The 27,215-nt window shown below is 36.2% G+C and overlaps 1 protein-coding gene across 1 annotated transcript; it reads right to left on the bottom strand.

Moving 5' to 3' along the window:
* Positions 1 to 633: 633 nt before the first annotated feature.
* Positions 634 to 26,693, bottom strand: IL6ST (interleukin 6 cytokine family signal transducer). The gene is made up of 16 exons (XM_070935878.1): positions 26,607 to 26,693; positions 17,534 to 17,614; positions 16,133 to 16,444; positions 15,181 to 15,313; positions 14,655 to 14,815; positions 14,109 to 14,257; positions 12,969 to 13,122; positions 12,091 to 12,173; positions 10,738 to 10,957; positions 8,989 to 9,165; positions 5,980 to 6,081; positions 5,331 to 5,477; positions 3,660 to 3,800; positions 3,185 to 3,281; positions 2,908 to 2,989; positions 634 to 2,092 (listed from the first exon to the last, which is right to left on the bottom strand). Exons 2-16 carry the CDS (start codon positions 17,598 to 17,600, stop codon positions 1,397 to 1,399), a joined length of 2,721 nt encoding a protein of 906 aa, XP_070791979.1. The 5' UTR covers positions 17,601 to 17,614; positions 26,607 to 26,693; the 3' UTR covers positions 634 to 1,396.
* Positions 26,694 to 27,215: the final 522 nt, after the last annotated feature.

Here is a 27,215-nt window from a genome sequence, read left to right as displayed (position 1 = left end):
TGACAGATGCAGAAAAAGCAGAGTAAGATCAGGCCATTTAAGCAAGAATACATCCATGTTCCGAGCCAATTTCACACTTGAAAACTTTGAAAATGATTAAATGTATTTGTGGTTATATTTTGAGCTTGTGTTGTAAAACTTATCAGCTTGTCTACTGTATAAATGTCAGCTACTACTGATAATATGCTTCTGGAGAAAAAGAACATCATGAAAATGGTCATGGTGATGATTTATAAAGTTTCAATATATACACATACTGAAAATTATCTAAAAAAAAACAATCGAATATGCTTTAATTTTTATACAACTTTAGTGTTCCTGGACTGCATCAAAAGACATTCAAGCTATTAATGCATTGTGGAAATTATTTTTAATAAACTAGTATGACCCAAAAGAACTGAATAAATTTCTTCATAGGTAGGAGAGAACCGAACTGAAAAACAAAGACCACAGCTCAGCATGGTGTCTTCAATAACCCAGCTGCGTGGTTTCCAGCCTTCATAATTATGCACAGGATAGAATACCAGAACCTGGCATTTTAGCAGTTAACAAAAGAACGGTATATATTCCTCTTTAATAACAATTAACCCCTAATTATGATTATATGGTAATAAAAATAAGCATACACACAAATTTAACTTTAGAGGATTGAGTTCCAAATGTTGTATTTACATTTCTGCAGATATGGCTCAAAGTGCAAGATACAAAAGGCATGAAATACTGGTAGTCAAAAGTCAACATGAAATATTAGCAGTCAACTTTTGGACATAATCATGATTCAATTAGCTGATCATTCACTCAATTAATACAGTCCTTAGCTGACACAAATAACATGCTACAGTCAAGAGAAAGAGCCCAAGCAAACAAAACATTTTTAGTTAGTTAATTATGAGGCTGTCCTAGACCCATGTAATGTTTATATTCTGCCTGAAGCAATTACGTTTGGCCAGATAGGTAGTAAACTATTTGCTTCTGCATAATTCTCACAGTAGTTAAAACACTATTTTTGAAATGTCGGTGCTAGACAATCACAAATGGAGCATTCATAATGTACAATTTAACCTCTTATGGTCTTAACTGCAGAGAAGTATTTGCAATTACCAACTCCTGGCCTGTATGTCTTTATGAAAATGAATGTAGCTTTATATTCTATATTAAAAATAAAGTGGAATGCCCAGGACAAAACTGAAATGTAATATAACAAAGTTGAATATATGTAGTGCTTGAAGGAAACATTCAGTAGAAGTCTAAAGTCTTTCCTTTAAAAGTCTATTCAAATTTCCCAAATTCGATGTTGTCCAAATTAGCTTCCATAGATGACTCTGATTTTCACCTGAAGCATGGTTTTTAAAAACTATTTAACTTATCAAAGCAATGGCACAACAGTATTTTCTTTTCACTGGGGCATATAACCACCTTGCCGTACAGTCTGAGGAAGGTAGCTTTTGGGCATCTCTTCACTGGTTACCATATCTGTGTTGTTTTCAAGCTTCCCAGCCTGTTCCATTAGGTTAGGAGAAAATGCACCTATGAAGTCCATTCCCTGTTGATCTTTTTCTGGGCCAGATTCACCCATTTGTGATGCTGGAAGCCTGGTAGTATCTTCCTCACTTACTGGAAAAATCTGTTCCTCCTTTTCAAAATCTGTGGCTGTGTCATCCCAGCTACCATTTTGCTTGAAGTAGCGATGCTTGGGCATTGAACTGTCATTTCCAAGAATCTGTTGATCCTCTGGCCTCTCTTCTAAATCTAAGAGAGGTTGTGTAGATTCAGACCTGGAAAAGACTTGCACTGAAGGAGTTTGATCCCGGTAGCCACTGGGTATTACAGTTGAGTACTGCACGGTGCTGGAAGTGTTCTGAGCAGGTTCCCCTTCATCACTATCTGAAACACTTTGTCGAGGAGAAGACATGCAGGATGAGCCTCCTATACCACTGCTGTGACCTTCTGAGGCATTCTTCTCTTTTCTAAGCAAGTCAAAAGGCTTCAGATCTTGATCTGAAAGGGATTTCTTGTCCTCGGCTTCAATTTCTACAACACTGACATCAGTAAAACTGCCCTCTGGATATATTTCCTCTTTTGAATTAAAATGCTTTTTTAAAAAAAAGACAAAAATGTCATTATAATTATCTGTGATGCAATTTGATTTTAAATCAAAACTACATTCATCTGATTTTTTTGCTGTAAACTGCCGAGAGTCCCTTGGGAGTTGGGCGGCATAGAAATGCGATAAATTAAATTAAATTAAATTAAATTAAATTAAATTAAATTAAATTGTGATCTTTAGTCTGCCCTCATCATTTTCTTTCTGTCAGAAAATCAAGCTTCTTCGGTAGTAAATTAATGCAGTGCCTCCTTGGGCTTTCAGATTGGTCTGTATCTCACTTTAATCTGCATTACTAAAAGACATGATTTGAGAATGCAACTTTTCACATACAGATCATACCAGATGCTCTGCTGAATTTACATTATATTCCGTACATCCTATATATATTTGCATAATATATAGGATTTGTCCGTTTGATTTTTTAAAAATTAGGTTATTATATACTTCTAACATATTAGGATTGGTTTTTTTAAAAAATATATACCATTTAAGAAACTAATTACATTTTTGCATTTAGTTGAAGATTTGGCCTGGATTCCAGTCAAGTTCTTCATCAAGTACAACAGCCTCTTTTCTCCATGTAAACTCTAATTCAACATTAGGTTGACAGAGTGGAAAAGGAGGAGATATTTTGCTCTTTTTCAATTTCCCCAACCAACCCCAACTATGTAGCCTCCATAAATCAACCTCAGGGAATTATGAAAGGATGCCACATCTGGAAATTGCCATTGCCATTCCTTTGTTATGTTTTTGTTAATTATTTTATAATCTCATTTTGTTTTTTTTTGTTTTCCTTTTACCTTAGCTGGTGTCTGCGGTGACCATTGAGCAATTACGCTCTTTGAAGGATCAGGCACATTAGGCCAGATGTGTTTCTTAATCCTGGAGAAAAATAATAAAAAGACAAGTAAAAAAATAACAAGTGACATTCAGCTCAGAATTATTATATGTATAAGCACACACACACAATAGTACATTAGTGTCAATGCAGCGCTCCTTCCTTTGCTCAATCAAGAATGACACGCAGTGTGCTGAATATGTGGTGCTGTACAGGATAGTACCACTAAGGATACTTACATATCTCGTTTGCTGAAGCAAACTAATACACCAAATAAAGTAAATAGAAGAAATGCTATGCAGACAGGAACAACAATTGCTTCTATTTCTCCATCCTCTGAAAAGAAAATGCAAAAGGAAATCAGCACATTTTCTTCAAATGTTTATTAGTTTACCTCAAAATAATTTTAAAAACTCTAAAATCTATTAACTGATAATGAAAATAACAAATGAATCATACCTATCCTTTTGGATCATGCCTATCCTTAATCATTTTTAAATTCACATATTGTGTTAAACAAACAGACAAAAACAAACAAATCACCCGATTTGTGAATTATGCCACATTCCCAGGGTACCTAATACAGAACAAAGTAACGAAATCATCTATACAAGACTTTCAAGTGGTCTAAAAAAGGAGGAACTCTAATGGGTACTTGGGAAGTATCCCAAACTGATTCTTTTCAAAATTGGAATATTTACATACAAAACTTACCAAATCTATTTGTAGAAAATGTAAACTGAGAACCAGCTGTTCCTCCACTTTCTGTGTATGCTGTCATATGCACCATATACAAAGTGTTACTTAATAAGGATGATAGTAGGTACTCTGTTTTTGAAGGATCCACAGTCACAACTAGAAATTAAAAAATGAATTGACAATACTTTACATTAAATCTATCCAAACTAGTTTTTTCTAACCTTAATTCAAATAAGAGCATTTAGATCTGAACTCAGTATAGTCCAACCTTCATTTCTAATTTTATTAATTCTGTCAAAATATTCTGTATTAATATTATTGCATATCATAACACGTACATACTATATTGGATGAAATACAGTGGCACCTGGGCACCTGTTGATAATTTGTTCTGGAAGACGTGATGAACACTAAAACTAATGAGTACGAAGAAAACCTCATGACTTACCACATGATCTGCTATTTTGGTTGGAAGAAATAGCAAGTCATGGGGTAGCCGATGTCAGCAAATTCTCCCTTGCACGTTGACTACTGGGAGAAAGCCAAGTGCTGGGACAAGATTTCTGCTACAAAAATGCATCGAATACTGAAATAAATGAGTTTTGAAGCAATCGAGTACCGAGATATGACTGCGCATATTTACTACAATTACTTTGCGTTATTTCATTTATTTATTAAATTTATATAGCTGCACATCTCAATGCATAATTATGGGCAGGTTATGAAGTTTTTAAAAAAATATGAACACAGCAAAGCAATGGAATAATTTCAACAATAAAACCAATATTAAGCCATATAAAAACTGTATCAGGAAATCAAAGTTTTGAATCACACTTCCATCCTTACAGTCAATACAGCTACTGTGCAGGCTCTAGAACATTCCTGGGTTTCCATGCCCATCACAAAAACATGTTTTCAGGCCTTGCCAAAAGTTAACAGGATCACTATGGACTCTGAGGTGGGGGAGGGGGGCAGGAAAATGATGTTCCATACAGTTGAAACCACGACAGAGAAGGCTCTCCTTCTAGGCTCCACCCAAAATATATACTCCCTGGCTGACGGGACCTAAAACATGACACTGCTCCCAGATCTGACTGGATTACAGGTAATTGAAGAGAGGCCGTCCCTCAGATAACTCAGTCCAGTCCCATGGCATGAAAGGCTTTATAGATTATCACTAGCATTTTGTATTATACCCAGAATAAAATTGGCAACCAAGGCAGCCCACAGAATGGAGGTATAATATGTGCTGATTGAGAGGTGCATATAACTGCCACATTTGCAGCAGCTGAAGCTTCTAAATACTGTTCAAGGGCAGTCCCGGGTAGAGTAATCTATATGAAAGGTGAACAATGCATGAATGATAATGAGCCATGAATGCCACAACATAGTACAGGACTGTTTATGAACAAGGGTCTTTGTGTACAAGAAGCAACTAACAAGTAAGATTCACCCACAAAAATCTAGATGAATACTAGGTGGCAGCTAGAGTTAGTTTTCTATATCCTTTTGCTGCCATGTAGTGTTTTGTGTGTGTGTGTGTGTGTGTGTGTGTGTGTGTGTGTGTGTGGTGTTTTTTTTTGGAATTTCTGCCAGCCTGGATCTGGTAAAGCCTAAAGTAAAGTTAACTTGGAAACCTTGGGCTAGGATATCATTCAAATAACTAAAAATTAGCAACACACTTACCTCTTTCATCTCCAGTCGCTGTTTTATAAGAAATGGTATAGTTTTTGATAAACCCATTTTGTTCTTCCACTGAAAGAGGATCCCATTCTAAAATAGCTTCAAACTTTCCAAGTTTCTTTGTTCGAACATTGGGTCCTATAGCAGGCACTATAAACAAATAGTACTTTAAATGTTTTTTTTGCTAAAGATCAACAATTAGTTCTCTTATTTGGGGATTTGTCTGTAGCTGCAGTAGAGCAAAATGAAAGGCAGGGACATCCTGCTAGAACTATATTAACTTTTATGAAGGAGCAGCACTACTTGCCACTATACCATCAAGCAATTCCAAGTTCTTTTGGTAACTCATAAATTGCCTATATTTCAATTCGCCAAAAGCATTATAGTCTAATAACCTTGCTCAATCTTACCTGGAGCATCAATAGTTCACCTAGGCTTTTGTTTTGAATACATGTTATGGCATCCCATTTCTTTCTCTCATTACTGTCATATTTTATAATTGTAGCTAATATAGTTCCTATAGTTTTACTGTTTTGTACTCCACTTTCATATCAATTTATTATGAAAATTAGGCAATATTTTATGAATATCATAAACCAATTACTGCATTGTGGCATCCTCAAGAAAGCACTTGCAGTTGTAGTAAACTTACCATCTTGTTGAAGATAGGCCTGTGTTGATTCTCCTTCTCCTTGACCGTCACTATATAATGGATATACTGTTATTATGTAACGCTTGTATGGCTTTATGGTTCCTAAAAAAAGAATTTTACAAGTCCTATTTACATAAATTAAAAATGCTAACACTTGTGTTAAGAAACAAGAGATACCCTGTTACACACCTATTTCGTCATAGAAAGAAATTTGACTTAATTTTGTAGTAACTATTTTCAGAGACATTTGAAAACAATTGAGATATTGCTAGGTACAGTATCAAGAAGTTGCTGGTGCATTAGAAATGCTTGAAAACTTTCTACTTTTTTTGCAGTTGTTTAATATTGCTTACAAACTGCTTTAGGATTATTGCTATCCTGAAAGGCAAGCTATACTGTAAATACTTGTAATCAATGTACATAAAGCTTGAAGACAATTTGCATTTCTCCAAATTGTCAGAATTGGTGGTTCAGGTAGTCCTTGAGTTACGACAATAATGGTCATAACTGCCTTTTATTAGAACACCTGTTAATGAGTAGGTGATGTGACAACTTTTTTGCATGTTGTTAAGCATTGTTGTTAAGTGAATCTGCAGTCGTTAACTGAACAATGGTTTGCTATGAGCACAGTTTTCCTGAAAAACAGATGTAATTATTGATTTGGGTTTTTTTTTGGAAAAACTGTCATAAAATAGCATCATATAGCCATGGGACATTGCAAATAGCCATACATGAGGCTGTGTTGTTGAGCACCAAAAGTGCAGTCACACATGACTATAGGGTAGTGGTGTGGCTGCCCAATCCAAGTTCCCCTTTTTTGAGCCTGTCGTAACTTCTAATGGCTGTTAAACAATCGGTTGTAAGATGAGAACTACCTGCCTGTGCCCCATTATAATCCACCTACTAGACAAATATATTTTCATGCAATGCCCTTTTTCTGATAAAGAAGGAAGCATGATGGAAAGCAAATAGCAAGAGATTGTTCAGTGGAAATCATTGTTGGATTTTGATGAAATAGTGATCATAGAAATAAGCCATTAATACATAAATGAGTTTCATTTGTCTCTTTTCGTTGGGGAAACAGAAAATAAAACATGATCAGAACAGCAGGATTACTCTAACACAGGGGTGTCGAACTCAAGGCCCGGGGGCTGGATCTGGCCCGCAGGGTGCTTAGATCTGGCCTGCAGGGCTGCCCTGAAAACAAACAGCGAAAGACTGGCCCGTAGTGCCTCTGCCAGTGAAAATGGAGTTCCCTCCCGAGCTCTGTTTTCACTGCCAGAGGGTTGCAAGAGGCCGTCATAGCTGAAAATGGAGCTCGGGAGCCCGTTTTCGCTGGCAGAATGTTCGGCGACACGTGTACTCTCACATGAATGACATCAAGCTGTCCACGCCTACCCCGGTTATGCCCACCATGGCCCCCCGAGGTCAAATACTATGCTGATGTGGCCCTCAATGAAATCAAGTTTGACACCCCTGCTCTAACACATATATAAAAATATAGAGGTGGATTAAAAAGATGACAATAAAAAGATGCCTGATTAAAGTAGTAATGCCTTTACTTATAAAATCAACTTATAAACCTTTCAATTTATAAGTAATCTCTGATTACTTATCAGAGTTGCTAGAAGAAAGAAACTGCAGTTGATGGCATTCTGCTAATGCAGAAGTACAATTCTAGCTTCTGTCATACATATTTTAAGGCTCTCTCCTAATATTAAAAACAAAATTGTGGGATTGAACTACATCAACACATACACAACCACATTATCTTAGTTTGTCAAATATTTTGAATGTAGAAAATGTTCAAACATTTGGGATTTTCCCTACTTTTCCATTTTTACTTGTATTGGGCTAATGGTCTGTCAATAACTGATACCGTTCCTTTGTATAAAACAAAATCCAACAATATAAATTAATTGGAAATGTGGATTTCAAGGATTTATCACTTGGCAGTATCAGAGAAGGATACAGGAATATTCGTTAAAAAAAACGTCCACACGAAAGTCTCTCCTTTACCAGCTTCTTTACTTAAAAGCTAAAATAAAAGGAATGACATCCTTAAAACTAAAATCTATTCTGGCACCCTTCATGTATAACAAGCTTTAAATGACAGTCTGCTGAAAAAAAAAACCATATTTAATCTCTAAAATTCTAAATCAATTTCCAAATCTGCTCCACAAGAAGTTTCAAAATTCTAGGACACAACGTATTTTATTAGTTTGCCCCCAATATTATTTTCTGAGCACACTGCTGAGGTGGTATCTGCAGTAAACAATCAAAACAAAATGTCTTTTAGATTTGATGAACTGCAAAGTGATAGGGCAAACAGTGGGAATTTGAACAACAGGGGAACATATTACTTATGTCATAATTAAGTCACATCCTCTCAGGCAACAGAATAGCAATTTTAGTTGTTTTGTCAAAATGATGTCATTCAGGAATTATTGTATTGAGGAAAAAAGTATTTGTAGCATGAAAATTCTTGCTCCCCTGCTGCAATTTTATTTATTTATTAACTAAATTTTTATGCTGCTCATCTCCCCCTACAAGATGACTCTGGGCAGCTTTCAGGCTATGAAAAAAAGGAAAACACAAACCTTACTAATTTCCAACTCTAAAACAATATGATGGCTTGCAGGTTGTCTCCAGGTTAGAGCTTAGCTTACATGGAAAAGTGGTATATTGGTTCAAAAATGCTGAAATGTTAAAATTTACCTTTACTGTTAGTTAGGAATACTGCTTATGTATGACTAAGGCCAGTAACCTAAGAAGCATTAGATTTGATTTCTTTTTATAATACATCTTATAAATTTATTTATATTATTTATAAATGTATATTAGTTCTTATTCCTTTTTTGCACTTTGCATGTGTTTTACCTTAAAAGGTATAGCATAGTGAACAAAGCACATAAATAAGAAGAATTGGATTTATTTTTAAAGGAAATAAGAGCATCTAAAGAATTCTTCTCTTCATTGTATAAATAACAGATTATTCTTTACAGTTACCTTTTAAAAATGTTCTCCGTTTTGAGCCAAGTTCCTGCTGCCATTCAGTAGGGCAGCTTAAATTGCTACAAGCTTCTTGCCATTCAATTATGTATTTACTAACTGACTCTCTGGGAGGTGTCCAATTTACCCAGAGTTTGCCATCTTTAGGAAATGCAAGAATATTCTTCACAGGAGCTGAAATTAGGAAAAAAAAAACCTTAATTCTGCAAAAGATATAAAGTGAAAATTCTAGCGTTCTACAAAGTTCCTAATTTTAACACCAAAATTCAATTAAAGATTCTTGTTTGAAATATAACACCGCTGGTCATATGAACAATCGAATCCCAACGTATTTATGACTAAGCCAAAGTGGATGTCTACAGTCACAGATAAGAAAACATTAGAACTAGAATCACATTTCAAGGATTTTTTTAACACGCAAGAGATTTTTTAACGCAAGAGAGAGAATTCAGATATTAAAACACTTTTACTATTCTCATCTGACAGGCTATGTTAAATAGTTTAAAACATTTTTAAATTCTCATATCTGGCATTCCTATAGCAGCAAATGTATTTTAGGAAAAGAAAAGAAATTTTAATATGTATTGTACAGAATATCTACTGAAATTTTATTTATTAAATTTCTATGCCACCCATCTTACTGATAGAACAACTTTGGATGGCTTACAATGTAATAAAAAATAAAATGTACTAAAAACAATTAAAATTAGAAAAACGTAATTAAAAAAGCTAAAAACCAAGATGATGGGCAGTCTGGGGGGTAGAGATTTTCTCTAGCTGGACAGTCACCCCCAACGTAGCAGGTCTGTCAGGACCTTTGGCTAAACAGCAGAGGTAAGCTTTGAGACTCTTCTAGAAGGTCAGGAGTGTGGGGGCGAACCTTAGCTCCGACGGGAAAATATTCAATAGGGTGGGGGCCACAAAGGTCTTTTCTTGAACCCTGCCAGCTGGCATTCTTTGGCCAACAGGATCTGAAGGCCTTTTTCACTGGAACAAATGTGATGGACTAGTCAATGGAGGCGAGACGGTTCTTCAGATATCCTAGACCAGGAGTGTCAAACTGGTGGCCCACAGAGGCCTCACCCACCCCAGCTCCGTGAATGGGAAAAACATCATGAAATGTCACATGATGGCAATGTAACACGGCAAGTTTGACACCCGTGTCCTAGACCTACACTATATTACTATATCATAAGCCAGTTGTTCAACTGAAACATTAGAATCTAATTGAGATAATTGTATATGCAAGAAGCATATTTAAGATACCTTAATGGAATATTTTATCTATTCACTAACAGAACTAATCAAAGTAATTACTACAGCTATGTTGTTGCAAGAAAGATGAACTTTTTCCTTAAATGTATTTATCTTTAAAGAAAATTGAAGACAATTTTTTAAACAATCAATTCAAACAGAAGAAAAATCTTTTCTAAATTACAAATCAGTTTGAATAACTAAAAGTACCAAGTTCCTCCTCTTATTTTCCTTACAACAGCTACTCTGTCACAAGAACTGGGCTTAGAGTGAGCTTAGTTTAGCGTAACCCAAGGTCACCCATCTGACTTTCATAACTAAGACAGGACTTGAACTCACAATCTCTTGCTTTCTAGCCCGGTTCCTTAACCACTAGACCAAATTGGCTTCAATAAGAATGGATTGCTCTCCATAAGAAAAACAAAAGTGGTCTATTGTTAACATTAATATTTAGATTTTCCCCCCTTCATTAAATTATTTGAAAAACTTTACCTTTTGAATTAGTTGCTGGAATAAGCAAGTGTGATGTAGGAGATTTACCAATTTTGTTAAATGCTATAATGCTCACATTGTATGTCCCATTTTCTACATTTAAAATCAGTTTGGTTGTATTCAGAGTGTAATGTCTAGTTGGAAAAGAAAGTGGCGGTCTTCTTGAAATAGATACTTCATATTTCAAAATTACTCCATTTGCTTCAGAAGGACTCAACTCCTGTTGAAGAGATTTATTTTATTCAGAGATGATATATGAAGAAAAGAAAATGTTTTATACACATCGAGATGTTCATTCAACTAACCCAGCATTTCTGTTTCAAACTAGCAGTAGATTATAATAAATTAAGAAAGCCAATTCTCAAACTTTTTATCCCAAATCCTTGATAAGTGCATTTGTCAAGAAGAGAATACGGAACCTTACTGCATGAAAAATTAACTTAATTTATAGGAAATGCTCTCAAAGGCTTGTCGACTGGATCTAGGATTTTTATCTATTTTTCTATTTTAGGAAAGATCAAATTAGTTAAAAAAGAGAAAGAATGTCACCTAAGAAATCGAATGTATTGTTTATCAGAACGGAACTCAATGTATCAAATGGAGAGTGTACTACAGACTGAATGGGAATATGATAACAGGATATCCATCTTTGAGGTACTCAAGACAAGAAACTCACCCAGAAGTAATAGCTCTACTTTACTATAAAGTTATATTAACAGTATCTTGCAAGTCTGTTTTTCTTTTCAGTTGTTTTTGCAGTACAGAGGGTCCCTTCTGAGACATTTGCCATGCCCTCATTTCTTCTGTGGGCTAAGTTGCCTCTTAACCAACCTGTTCTACCTGTGCATCTTTGCCAAAAGTTTACATAACTTTTCCTATCTTTTCCTATCCTCCAAAGAGGGGTGTATATAAGTCTTGGAAAGCTTTTAGGGAAGGGATCTCCAACCCCTGGGCCACAGACCGGTATCGTGTCGTAACTTGTTGGAAACTGGGTCACAGAGGCAGCAGGAGAGGGCATGAAGGTTCATTTGCGCATGCGTGGGGTTTAGGTTGCGTGTGCTGCCATTCTCCTCAAGCTGCCAAAGCCAGTCCAGAGAACCAAAAGGGTTGGGGACCCCTGCTTTAGGGAGTTATTAAAGTTTCCCCACCCTCTCGCAAGTTCACTCATTTGTTAATTTTATAGTTAACTGAAGAAAATGATTAAATATATGGGAAGTAGTTAAATTAGATCAAAAAACTAATTGTCCTGACCTTAGCTACTTTTTTGAGCATAGTTTCATGTCATTTAAAAGCCAAGTATAGTCCTCAGATCAATGCAAAACCCTTATACCATGATATATAGTTTTTTCCTACCTTCCAAAGAAGGCCTAATGTCCAATTTCCTGTTGAGCCAGAAGTTTTAATGTTACGCCAAAGAACTGGTCCTTTAGATGGTTCTAACAGAGGATAAAAATTCAAACATCTAGATTTTAGAAAATCTCATTATTCATTTTATTTAATGCATATTTATCAAAATTAAAAAATCTGTTTTAAATTGTTTTAATCAATTGACACATGCTTCATTATAATAATGCTTAGTAATAATGTCAGATACAGATTACATATTTTAATCTTCTATTGGTATTAAATATCCTATAGTTGCACTCAAAAATGTTCTAGACTTCAACAATACTGTGCACTGAACAGCCATCACCCAAGAGTCCTTTTCTCTGCATAATTCGAGGATTATTTATTAGTATCAGTTTTCAAACTAAAAGAAAAAATGTTGTATAATTTATAGAAGGTGGAAAATCTCAGCCTCTATAATTTTTATCCATAATATCTGAAATATTATTATCCTGTAATATTGTAAGATTTTTTGTTATATGTCCTGCATTTTTCCTGTTTCTAAAAATCATTTTAATCCTTTATTCAGGCGGTCAGAACCCTCTTGAGCTCTGAATTTGAAACACATAATTCTCAAAGGAATATCATGATTAATGTTTTTTATATAACCAATGGAGATTGTTGAAGCAAAGATAATTACTAATTTCAGAGATATTAATAATTTTTAGTATCAGACTTCCCATGCTTGACAGTAGTTGATCATCCATTTTCAGGCTCTTTGCTCATGGAGTTATAGATCTCCTTTTATGTTCTTTTTAGGTTACAGGGTAACTTGTGTAGACATGTAACTATTTCATCTTTTGACATTGTGAGGCCAGATAAACAAACAAACAAACATTGCTTACTGTCTTCAGCAGTGAATCCAATTACTTCATTCCATTCACTCCAGTACTTTGATGAATGAATTGCACAACACAGTCTAATTTGATATGCTGTATTTGGCCTGAGTTCCTGGAGAGTAAAGGAAGTTCTCGACGAAGCTGTATCTACAGGTGGAATCTGAAAATAAAGCTTTCATAAGTGTTATGATACTCACTCACTATGATACTCATACAGATTTTAAAATTGCTGTGTATGTTTCTCTTTAAAGTCTTAAAAGGGCATTTACAGCCGTTTGTGCCATCTTGTAGCTTCACCATGTTTTAGGATGGTTATTTTGCCAGAAACAAGCATTTATTTCCAGTTTCTGGCAAAAAACATCCATTGGGGAAAATGGTTTCGCTTAACGTCTGCCACAAAAAGGCAATAAAATTGGGCAGTCAGATAATGACCCACTGACTGACCGCCACAATTTAGGACCATAATTCCAGGCTCAACTGCAGTCATAAGTCGAAGACTATCAGTACAGTCATGTGAAAAAGTAAATATACTGCATATAAACTTTTTAAAAAACATATCAATATTGGATATTAAGATTTTATTTTCATCCAAATAGTAAAACAAAAATAAAGATGATATAACTGAACATTTCTTTTTGAGCAAAAGGTAAATATACCTTGGTTCTAATATCTGGTAGAAGTAGGCATTTCTTATAACTGTCTACCAGCTTCTGATATTAGCCAGATTTTTTCCCCCAGACCTTCATGCAGAATTGTTTTTAGATGTGAAGTATTTGTGGAGTTTCTTTCATTCATAACTTGATTCTATGACCTTTTTTGAAACAGTCGTTAAGTGAACCAATTGTTCACTACAAGTTGGCTTTGCCAAAAACTGGAAGTAAATACAAGTTATCAACCAAAATATTGCCAAATATGGTCATGTGACCATGGGACACTGCAAACAGCCATAAATGTGGGTTGGTTGACGAGTGTCTCAAATGTGGTCATGTGACTGTGGGAACGGGAAGGATGGCCATCATAACTTCAGAATCATGTCACTAGTACCCCAGGAGGTCCACCATAACTTTGAACTGATCAGTTGTTAGTTGAGGGTTATCTGTACAGTAAAACAGAAATTGTCATAATAAAAAACAGCCATAGGATTACCTCAGTCCAATCATTGCTGTTCAAGATCTTATATTGAATTTTATATTTCAGTTCTTGAGGTTCATTAAATCTGTTTTCCCATGACAGCCTTAAGATACTAGGAAATTCTCCTGAATTTAGGGACAGCTTGTGTGGAGACAATGGTTTCACTAGGAACAAAGGAAGAAAAATGTTTTGTTTAACATACAGATTCAATTAATTTCAACCCCAACGTTTTGCATTTAGAGCTATATACTTCTTGACATTTTAAGATTTGGAGTATGCACCAAAGTGCTTAAGGACCCTGTTGGCAATTAATTTAATCAAATGATTTTTTTAAAAGATTAAATGAAGCTGCATGAGCCCAAGAAAAACATTCAGATACTGTAAGACATTGTACATAACATTTTTGACAAATGTTATGTACAAAAGGCTCATAAACTCTGATTAATATTCTTCTTCAAATCCAGACTATCAAGACTAATTCAGAGGAAGAGATTTCAAATATCAAGTGAAAAAATTAATGAGAGTCCTCTAACATTAGTTAATGGAAAGGAGCATAGTTACCACAAGATATGGGATCAAATTCAATGTGGTCAGATTCAGCTACTCCAAGTTCATTTTTGGCTTCTACCCACATTTCCACGGTAACAAAAAAGACGACAACAGGAATGGTACAAGAATTATTACTATCTTGAGGTATACAATCAGGAAGTGCTGCAGTTGGCCTACATAAAGAAAAGAAACATTAAATGTATTAATATCTTGATGTCATAGTAATATCTACAAGGGCACACTCACATAATCTGAGGCATAATTAATCACAAGTAAATATCACAGAACTAAATGAAATTTACTCTAAGAAGTAAGCTTAACATTGAATTAAGTACTCCTTTACTCAAATTGGAACACTTCTTGGAACAAACTGTTAGAACTGCTTACAGTTCACAGGGTAACTGACCCCACAATTTCTGGCTGCATAAAATATTTCAGGTTTGCGATATGAAAGTATTAATTTGAGAAGGTGAGGAGTTCCTTTAAAAGTAATCGAACACATTAAAAAATTAAGTGGTTCATTTTAAAATATATTTACCACCTATGCTTTAAAGTATAATTAGTGGTCAATAATGTATCTCTTCCAGGTTCCCAGGAACATCTTTGAATAAAGGATGTTGCTTGTGTCTGAATCACAATACAGCTCAAGTTTGTAGGTTTCTCGGGAGGAACTGGAAAAAAAAAAACATAGCAGAAACTAGTCCAAAATTTGTGACAACAAAAAGATACATGCAAATATATGTTCCATCCCTCTTCCTTCATTTACCCTTGTCAAGCTTCTGTGGAATGCTTAAAGTCACTTCTGTAAACAGCATGGGCTGGAATATTATGGATAATCTGCAATTGACAAGTCCCATTTCTTTCTTCTATATCAAAATCACAGCTGGGAACTTGATCCAATCCAAAAAGGAAATACTTTCCAGACTCCCTTCTTTATATTTTCATGCATGAGCATCTTTTCATTAATGTTAAGTCCAGCACATCCAATACCATAACTGAATTAGAGTAATTACAGCAAATCTATGGAAATTTTCCATGTGTTTAAAATATTAAATTACATACCCAAACCCTGAAGTAGTGATTTTTCATTAACAATTATAAAGAAAAAAAAATAATTACGTGCCCGTCTAACCACAAACGCTTTTGTACGTTACTAATATTTCAATCTTTTTCAGAAGCTTAAGATAACTTGAAAATTCCACCTTTTTAAAAATGTAAACACATTTTCTCAAAAAATACACTCAAATTGTGTAAATGGACAAACATTATATTTATATGTTTATATGGTACTTAAATAAGTGAAAAATTATTTAGACTTTGCCATTACATTTGCCAGAATATTTGTTATACTGATTTGTCCTCTTTTGAATTCAAGTATAACTAAAATTTTAAGAACATGCAAAGGGAAGATCTTAAAAAGATAAGTAATTTAATATATCCCAGCATTAGAATTTTCTCCAGCCAAAGAAAAATTAAAGGACATGACTTACAGCCCAGTTGAATTTGAATTCCATAGATGTTCTGTACCAAACCGCCAGGTACTAAAATGTTGCAAGTCAGAGGAGAAACCAATGTAGAAGTATCACTGAATGTTACACTAGAAACAGTTTCATTTATTATGCTATATTGTTCTTTAGGGACAACTGTTGTTTTTGTTTTCCAGATAACTTGCTCAGCACGAATTTTGCCATAAGAACAATTATTATCGAAAATGCAAAATGCTGTAAAATTGGAACCAATGGACAATACTACCGGTGACTCTGGGATGATATAGCCACACATGTTCATAAGCCCATCTGAAACTGAGAGAAATGATTACATTTACTTTTCCATTGGAGAACATATTTATTATTGCTATAAACAATAAATAAGATAGAAAACAACAACAGCCTTCTCAAAACTACACTAGAAAAGTCAACTTCTCTCTTGGGGAGGGGGGGGAGGAGAAGTGTGATGTCTGACATAAAACACTAGTCACTCTCAAAACATAAACGACCAGAAATTTTACATGGTCTTGAGGAGAAACAGAACATTCCCCTCCCAAATTATTGAGCTTTAAGCTTTTATTGATTTATTTTAGGCTTTAAACTCAAAGAGAAGCTTGATAATTGCTATTTGTATTGATGTCTATTTAAATTTTAGCATTATGCTAGGAATTAATGTTTTCTAGGAACAAGTTCTTCTAGAACTAGAATAGTACAGTTTTATTATTATAGAATTAGAATAGGACCAGTAATTAAACAGTGCATTGAACCAACTGAATAGAAGTGTTATATTTCCTTTGAGATAACTAGAGCAAACATCTTAAAAGGAGTAAACCTACTGACACTGAGGTAAGTGTAGCACAGAAAGACTAAGCTAAAACTTTACTCGATCAAATCTACCAAGGACAGATACAGATTTTCAGTGGTATTTTCTGCAAATGCCATCATATCACTGCTGTTGACAGCTCATCAAAACATGACAAGATTGTTCTTAATTTGGGGGACTCCAAATAAAATTAAGAACTACTAGAGTCTCATGGGCTTAAACCAACCTGTGTGGTTAGTCCCCCATCATTCTTGGATCACTAATTCTTTTATTGTTCCCTTGCTAAATCCAAGTCATAAATCAGTTAATGTCCTTTGAGTCAATTATTAGTCTGTTGCTGCTTCATGTTGTTACATTTTATGTTTCAATAAATTTGAATTAGTATCTATTCAAAAGATTTTAATCCACAAATAACCAGCACATCAGTAGAAAACTCTGAACCTATACAGAATTTTGTTAATACCTACATTCTTGTTCTATAACTTAAGTTTCAAACTAATACTCAAAATCACTAATGTAATTTAAACACAATATTAAATCAGTCTCATTCACCAGTACTGTAATTCATCATTACGACTTACCTCCAAAGTAGTAAATGCTCAGGAGAACGTAGACACCTTGCATTGACATGCCCCATTTTGAAAACATTTTGATCCAAGTCACTGTAAAACAGTTATGCAACCTCTTTTTAGAATGGTGAATCAGACATTTATTTTTATGCAGGTACTGTATCTCTAGTAGGTAAGTTCAGCTATCTTAAGCATGATAGAAAGTTCTGTCAAAATCAAACACCCATGGACAAATACAGGAAGCAGTTAGTTAACAACCACTCATTTAGTGACTGTTCAAAGTTACAATGAATGAGTGCCGGTTATGACCTGTATAACCGATAATTGTAAATATCTGAAAGTTAATACCAAAAAAAGGGGAAGATTTCCTTTTAAATCTAAAAGAAAAGTTAAATTTTCTTGAATCTCTGTTGTTAAAATTATGGCTTTTCTTGGACTTTAATTTTCCATAATGCTTTTTTTAAAATTCTAACCAACTGATTGGTTGGTACAATACATCAGAATATTGTAACAGGATTAAGCTTATTTATAGTGGATGTATTTTCACTGACATCTTGCTGACACTTGCCTGTACCTACAACTGTAAAGCTTTTGAGTTTTCTGAGGGGTCATTGGTGCTTTCTGAGCTTGCTTGTTTTCTTGCAGAAATTTGATTATCCAAACTGGGTAAAATCATCAGTGTTATTAAGGAATGTTGTTTGCTGTCAGTTTATATTCTGGTGGCTTGCCTTGTCAGTGTTGGTTGGTGGGAGTTGTTATCACCCATATTCCACCAGCAATCAGCACCCAGATCAGCATAGATTAACTCCAAGGTTAACAGCAGACCAACAATCAAGTAAACAATACCCCAATCAAGAAACTGCCAAAGAGCCAACAATAAACAGTTCAACCAAAGCATCTCTAAGCCTTCCCCCACTAACACTGACAGGAAAGCCACTAGAATATAAATTAACAGCAAACCCCCCTCCTTACTAACACTGATGGTGTTATCTAGCAAGCTCAGAGAGCACCAAGGACCCCTCATTTCAATCCTGAACTACAAATATTTGTAATAAATATCTCCTTTATTTGAGTTTTCTGCTTGCGATACAATAAGGCAGTCAATCGGAGTAGTCTCTAACTGCGAGAAGAGTATTTCAAATATGTTCTAGAAATGTAAACTTCAAGAAGGGACTTAGCATTTTTGGTAACTTGTAAAAAAACTAAAGAATTATGGATTGAACACATATATTCAGAAAATTAAAAAAAGATAAATGTACAGTCAAAACCAGAGATATTTCTGCAGGTTGACCAATAAAAATTGGAAAAATGATATAGTACTTTGTTCTTATGTATGATGGTTGGCAGAGATGGTGACAGCCTTGATTAGAGAAAAGACGCTAATTTTAGTGCTAACTGGAAGTCTCCTTTTGGACTTTTTGGGGAAAACAGAAAAAAAATGAAATTCCATATTTTTGCACAAATTCAAATCTCTGTGAATCAAAGCAGGGCAATAACCGAACAAGCCCATATCATATGAACAAATGTCCCTTATCCATTTTACTCTCCCAACATAATGAAGTTATGTTCAATAAGTAAATCTTTTACTGAATTAATAAGATCACAAGAAACAGTTAATATTATATCCTTAGCTACATGGATTTGTTAATCTAGGATATTTCAGCTACATTACTGCAAAATTTCAATTCAACAGACTTTGCAAGCAACAGACCATGGTTATATACACCATTTGCATCAATTATCTTGGCTGCTATATATGTTTCATTTGGATGTATTTCTATTTTTTGTTTTAAAATGTTTCTAGTATTTCAATATAATGTTATAATTTATAGTTTATAAAAACTATAATTTTTTAAACTGTAAGCCACACAGAGTCACTGACTGAGATGGGCTTGTTCTATTATTGCACCAGTTTGATTCAAAGATTTGAATGTATTTTTGAATTTGTGCCAAAATATGGAATTTCATTTTTTTCTGCAGAAATTGAATCTAGTCCTTGATTTACTATGGTTCATTTAATGACATTTAATTACCAATTGCACTGAAAAAAAGTAACATGACCATTTTTCACATATATGACCGTTGCAGCATCCCTATAGTCACATGATCAAAATTCAGATAACAGTACTTGCCAACTCATTCATATTTATGATGGTTGTAGTGTCCTGGGGTCATGTGATAACTTTTTGCAACCTTCTGACAAGCAAAGTCAATGGGGAAGCCAGATTCACTTACAACTATTCCTAAAATAACAATTGCAGTGATTTATTTAATAAGTGTGGCAAAAAAAATGGGGGGAAATTCATGTGTTTCACTTAGCAACATACATTTTTGGCTCAATTGCGGTTGTAAGTCAAAGACTATGCGTAAATTATATAAATGATGTAAGTTGGATAAGGTACCCTGTTTCCCCCAAAATAAGACATCCTCTGATAATAAGCCCAATCGGGCTTTTGAGCACATGGCAATAAGGCCAAGTGCTTATTTCAGGGTTAAAAAAAAATGAGACAGGGTCTTATTTTCAGGGAAACATGGTACTAACATATACAGTTTAATAAAAAATTGGAAATAACAGCAACTCATTCCCCAATTGCTGTTAATTCATGTTTTCAGTAGAGTACTTTTCTATAACAATAGGTATTTGATGCCACGTATCCCCTCTTCAGCCTTCCACTAAAGTACAGTAGAGTACTAAGTTTTCTCTGTCTTGTAGATTTGGCAGGAGTAATATTATGGTATAATTATAATTGTTAATTCTGAATCATAAAGTTTGGTGAAGTAGATTTATTCTCTACCGGTAATGAAATGCTTCCAAGAGATATGACACAGATCAGAATGTTTCAAGTATACAACTGAAATTTTTGCCATTATTTAAGAGGCATGACACATTCTCAATTCATGGGAAACTAGCATTTCCTGCAGTGTGAGTAGTTACAACCAGCAGAAGCTTCTTACATGCAAACCAAGTGTCTGTCTAGAGAAACGTTAAGACTGTTTTGCACATCACGGTAAACAAGCTTCCATAGATGTAATGACCAAGCATCATTGGCATGTTTGTTTCTCCTCAGCATGCCAAAATTGCTGAAAATTCTGATTTGCATATGAAAATGCTTCCATTGATTCATGGCCAACCTCAGCTCTGAAACTGATATTTTTATTTGACAATGTAAACATCTATTCCTTTTTTAAAGGGCATGAAAATCTCTTTCCAGGGGGAATAAATGAATATTTATCATCAATATTCAGATCAATATGTGAAGAATGTTTATTATAGTTAAAGAATTTTACATAGGTCTTATGGATACTTTATAGTAAATTATTACTAAAAATTCTTAAAAGAAACAAAAAAGGGCAATTAGGTTGTTAAGTTGCAAACATAATATAATTTCAAAAACCCAAATCCTAAGCAGAATTGGATGTATCTGAGCCATTTTTTCAATCCGGTTAGGCACAGCATTATATTTGCATAGGTATGCATATACACCTAGTCCCTTTCAGGGCCAGCAACTTTATCCAAAGCACAGAAAAGAATAGTAAGCAATTAAAATATAGCTAAATCTAGTTTGCATGAAAATTCTTCCTATCTACCTTTGCAAATCACAATTGCTTTCACCTACCAATGCTCATCCACCAATGCTGTCATTGCATTTTGTTCCTTAAATTTCTTACCTCTCTTCTGAGGATCTTCACACCATAATTCATATCTTCTCTTTACTCTTTCCCTTATAATTCTCCCCCCAATTTCCCAACTTCATTAAATATTGCAACCATAGACTTTTTTTTTTTTTTTAAAAAAAATGATTTATGCCGCCCTTCTCCGGAGACTCAGGGCGGCTTTCAAGGCGTTAAGCAATAGCCTTCATACTTTTGTATATTTTTATACAAAGTCAGCTTATTGCCCCCACAAACCAGGTCCTCATTTTACCTACCTTAGAAAGGATGGAAGGCTGAGTCAACCTTGAGCCTGGTGAGAATTGAACTTGCAGTAATTGCAGGCAGCTGGAAGCTAAATACTACCTTTAACAGTAGCATTAGTCTGTTGCACCACTCAGGCTCTTATATCTCCATAATGCATAATACAGTTGCATCTAAAATATTTCTCACGGCATTATATGGTTTAAAATATGCTGCAAATCATGTCAGCCAAGATTACATAATAATTATACAAAAGGTGCACATTCACATTCCTAACCTGAAAACCTCCAACTTCACAACAATTTCTTATACCTTTATCTATAAATACATTAAATGCGGGCTTGTTTGTTGGTTTATAAGGTTATCCTGAAGAGGGGCTACAAGGTTGTAAAAAGAGAGTACAGTATTGCTAAGTTAGATATCCTATCTTGCACAGAACAGACTGAATATTTATTTGTTAATTTTATTTGCTGCCAATCTCACCGTGGGGCTACTCTAGGCAGTTTACAACAATAAAAAGGAAGAAATGAACAAAAGATAATAGAACAATAAAATAAACAATGAAAAATAATACAACAAGAAATTCAACTATAGGATATGATTACCAAAAAAGAAAGATGGATGGATAGAGAGCAGAGAGTAATGGGAGGGGAAGTCGATCTGCCATCAATCTAGCAGTTACCACAGTGTGAAACTCTCCTATTTGGATCCTGGGCCAACCAGCAGAGCCAGGTCTTTAGGCTCTTGTGGAAGAATAGGAGGGTGGGGAGGGCAAAGGGTGGGCGCTGAGGCAGAGAAGGCTTTTCTTCTGGATCCCGGCAAATGGAATTCTTTGACTGATGGGATCCGAAGTAGGCCCTTCCTGTTGCAGGAGTATGCCAGGTTTGTGTAAAGCTGTTTTTTTAAATTTCATTTGTGGCATACTGGCTAAAATGTGCCAGCATTGACTGATGTTGTTCTTATAGTTAGCAGGGAATGCTGGGTGTGGCATGGGAATGGCTAAGACAGTAGTCTTAGCCAGTAGTCTAATCTTCTATACTGAAAAAAAAGCTACATGAAATTTATTCCATTTATTTTTAGAAGCCAATCCCATGTTGCAATGTTTGATTGCCAATACTTTTTTCCTTATATTGACTATAAGATACCTCTTTCCTAAATATTTACATTTGCAAGCATTCAAGTGGGAAAGGAGTGACTTTGCAAAAGATGCTTATTAGGTATTTTATAATTTCTGTGAAAAAGTAACAAGATGTTATATGACACAGGAAAACAATAACAACAAAGACTTCCTTGGTATGTGTTTGAGAGCAATTGAGGAATTTCCTTAAGAACATAGTTCTGGCTGCTGCTTCTTCTTTCTACTACTATTTATAGAAAAGTATTAACTTAAGAAGGTTAACGGGCATCAAAATGCTAGAATATGTTTTAAAGAGTACTCAACATACAACTCAAAGTTGCCAAGAAATATGCATGTAGGAAATTATGTTCACATATGTGACAACACTACATTCTTCTGCGGACTGGGCACACAAACTCTGCCCACATGATGCAGTTCAACTATTACATAAAATAAAAAGTACTGTTCAGTTATAATTTGTCAGCGTTTGTAGCAGCATTCACTTCCATAAAGCACACACAAGTAAATGATTCAGGATTCCATTTTACATATAAGAAACTTGTCTTTATATATAACACATGTATACTTACATGAAGTAAGTATACAATACACAAGCAGGTTCTCCAAGTACAAGCAAAGGAGTTAAGTTTCAGTTTCAGTTCAGAGCTAAGCAGACTTGTTTCAGTTTCAGAGCTGCAGAGCTAAGCCACGCCCAGACTCCAGACTGTTTCAGTCACCAATCAGCTCCCATTGACTGATCTGTTGCTATGTCTCTTTCAGTCTATGAACTCTCATACACTGACATTAGTGCTTCAAAGTTTATTAAAATTGGTAGATATTATATACAGTACTGCCAATTACCAATCTCTTTGTGAATTACAATACATAGTAGCTATTTACTTGTAACTTTTCCTATATTGATATAAAAAACAATACAGAATTTTTTATAAAGAATTTAATTGAGAGTGGGAGACAGAAAAAAAGGAGAGGAAGAAGAGAAACGAAGGTAAACAAAGATACAATTAAATGCAATTATAGGTATAGGATTGTAAATAGTGTGAAGTACAGATGATACAAACATTGTACAGAACTACATCATAACTTTATGATAAAGCTTATACAACTGGGAAGAATGAGCAGATGCTTCAGCACACACAGACATACACACACGCACAAAAACACTTCCTAAATATGGAACACTGAATAGTAATTGATAAGAATTCTAGACATCCTTTCTCTGACATCCAGACTTTATACATACAGATAGTCTTCAACTTACAACCATTCATTCAGTGACCATTCAAAGTTACAATGGCCCTGAAAGAAGTGATAACCAGTTTTCACCCTTACAACCAATGCAGCAACCCCATGGTCACAAGATCAAAATTTGGGTGCTTGGTAACTAGCATGTATTTATGACAGTTGCACTCTCCTGGGGTCATGTGATCACCATTTATAACTTTCCCAGCTGCTTCTGACTAGCAAAGTCAATGGAGGAAGCCAGATGCCATTAATGACTGTATGACTCATTGAATAACTGCAGTGATTCACTTAACTGTGGCAAAAAAAGTTGTAAAATGGGGCAAAACTCACTGAACTGCCTTATTTAACAATGGAAATTTTGAGTCAAATGGTCTTAAGTTGAGGACTACCTGTACCTTGCAGCGCGTATATCTAATTATATATTATTCCATGTGGTCCTATGAGATACAGTCCCAAGTCGAGGTTTCCATTTGTACAAGACCATACAGATACCAGAAAAGCAGATCACAATTCAGAGATTAGAATTTTAAAGCAGTTTAGGAGGACAGAAAGATAGGCAGAACTACAGACATATCAGAGTTCGTTGCAAAAAACAAATCCAGAAGCACACACGGATAAACTGATGCAGCAGGATTCAATAACTTCTTTATATACACAATAATACATGACGTTTACAATACAAACAGCAGATTCAGAGTTTCATTTCAGCTCAGATCAGCAGACAAGCTCACACACGCTGGTTTCAGTTTCTCCTTCTCAGACTCAGAGCTGAGCCATGCCCAGCCTCCAAAACTGTTTTAGCTCCCATTGGCTGACTTAGTTGCTATGCCTATTCATTGGCTGACCTTGTTACCATGTCTTCCCAGTCATGAATATTCTGACAAGATAGCCATAAATGAATTCATGCTATTTGGGACCATATGACTACAGGTAAATTTCAACTATCAATCACAATTGAGGCCAGAATTTATGTTGCTAAGCAGGGCAGTTAATTGAGCTGTGTTCAATTTTACAATCTTTTTTGCTATATGACCATGAATCACATTGGTTACTAAGCAAATCTTGCTTTCCCTATTGGGAAATCAGCTAGGAAGGTCACAAATGGCAATCTCGCAACCCAGGGGCACTGCAACCATTGTAAACACATGCTGATTGCCAAGCACCTAAGTGCAAGGAAGGGTTGCAAGCCACTTCTTTCAGCACTGTTTTAACTTCCAGCCAAAAGGTTGTAAATCATCAAACACCTATACTTTATTTTGCAGAACAGATGTTGAAAGGATGTCAAGAAAGGAGAAATGAACTGAGGATAACTTAAATATTCAGAATAAATATTAAGAATAAGAGGAGCCTGGATAGGTCAGCAGACTAATGCATTGTAATTTAACTCCAGCTGTCTGCAATTAGTAAGTTCGAATCTTGCCAGGCTCAAGGTGGGATTCACTTTGTGCGGGCAATAAACTGACTTTGTAAAAAATATACAAAAGTATGAAGGCTATTGCTTAACGCATTGTAACCTGCCCTGAGTCTCCGGAGAAGGGTGGCATATAAATCAAATTAAAAAAAAAAAAGTTATTCCTTCCAAGCCTGTCGCACATCAAATCTAGAGTGGCCCCAGGTAGATAAAGGACAGCCTTTTATTTCAGAAGCCTTCCTTTAGATTTTTTTCAAAAATTTTCTTTCCTCCTTTATTTTAGTCATTTATCTTTTACTGTACCCAACAGTGCCTTTTAATGCAGATTGCAGAAACGCTTTTTACTATTTGCTTCTTGTGACTTCGAACCTTGTCACACTTTTCAGACATTATTAGAATACCCTTTTGTCAAGTTTTCCTGTCCTTCCTGAGCTCTCGAATTTCCTTTGGCAGAGTTATCAACCTAAACGATTACCGTTTTTAATCTTTATGAACCAACCAACCCCCCCCCCCCCCCCCAAATCTGCCTGCGTTTCAGGCTTGTCCTTTTATTTCATTTGTATTTCAGGAAAATATGATCACCGCAATCGTACCCAGGACTCGGGCTTGTTTATTTAAGTCCAGATCCAGGGTCATTGCCCGACTCTGTTCCGAACACAAGATAAAAAAAATAAAGAGTGTGGGGTGAATAATCCCACTCCCCCAACACCTCTCCCACACACACACACACACACGTACACATCAGAAAAGCACACGGGCGAACAAAAAGCGCTGGGAAATTCCCCTCTCCCCTCCCCGCCCCCAGCCCCACATTTTTGCTCACAAGGCTGCAATCAGAAGCGGATGGCGCCAGCCTGATCCGGAGAGCGGAAAATGGGCTCCGCTCTTGGACCGACTGACAGAAGAGGTCTATATCAGGGGTCTCCAACCCTTGGCAACTTTAAGACTTGTGGACTTCAACTCCCAGGATTCCACAGCCCACAATTCCACAGCCAGCAAAGCAAAGCTGGCTGTGGAATTCTGGGAATTAAAGTCCACAAGTCTTGAAGCTGTCAAGGTTGGTCTATATAAAATACAGCAGAGGCTGCTCCAAGGCCGGCGGTCCTCGTGGACGTCGAGGGCGATTTTATGGACTTCCTTTGGGCCCTGCGGCGGCCCCGAAGGAAGTTTCTCATCTCCAAGGGCCGAAGGAGAAGGACCAGAGTCGAGGAAGGATGGGCAGCTGCCAAATCCTCCTCCTTCTTTCGGCCTGGCTCGGCGGCTGAGCTTCTTCTTGCGCCTCCCCCCCCCCCGCCCCGCTCCGCTCTTCCCAACGGGTTAAAAGGAGCGGGGGTCGAGCTCGTAACGCCCTCCTCCCCACTCCACTCCATTCCACTCACCGCTTCGCCTCTCGTCTCGTCCCGGCTACTTGCGCAACCTCGGCAGGCCGCGAACCATCGCCCTGGAGCCCAGCGGCGGAGACTCCTTCGCTACCGACTTCTCGGCTGTAACTGCAGCGAGGCGGCCCAAAGGGAAGGAGCCATTCGGGCCGCCATTGGCGGACCCGGTGGTCACGTGGGGGTTATGGGCGTGGCAAACGGGGAGGAGGCGCTTCCCGTAACGGGTTTTTTTGGCTGCCTGATGCCGGGCAGTTGGTCCCAAAAGGGAGGAGGAGGCGAAGGAGCGAGGGGGGGGGGGCGAGGGGACGGGCGGTTGAGGGGATTGACCGTAGAGGAAAGAGGCCCCGGAGTGGGGTCTGAGGAGATCGAAGCGTCCCTTCGGTGCGGCTACTTTATAGTTAATATGATGGGCTGTAGTAATATACACGGTTGTACGTGCGTAAAGAGAGTGCGTTCCCTTCATCCGGCGCTATATGGGAAGAAACAGCCTCCTTGAGCCCCATTGTTAATGTCCAATTAACGGTATGATTATTTGCACAGGACTGGCTTGGTGCAGCTAACAAATTGGCTGCAAATAAAAATAGCATTCGAAGGGAATAAATTGCTTTA

Source organism: Pituophis catenifer, unplaced genomic scaffold (assembly GCF_029215685.1).
Source record: "Pituophis catenifer annectens isolate HBS135680 unplaced genomic scaffold, rPitCat1.0.hap2 SCAF_2, whole genome shotgun sequence".
Lineage (NCBI taxonomy): Eukaryota > Metazoa > Chordata > Lepidosauria > Squamata > Colubridae > Pituophis > Pituophis catenifer.
The sequence above is the reverse complement of the archived record's forward strand: the minus strand, read 5'-3'. Positions and strand labels throughout refer to the sequence as shown.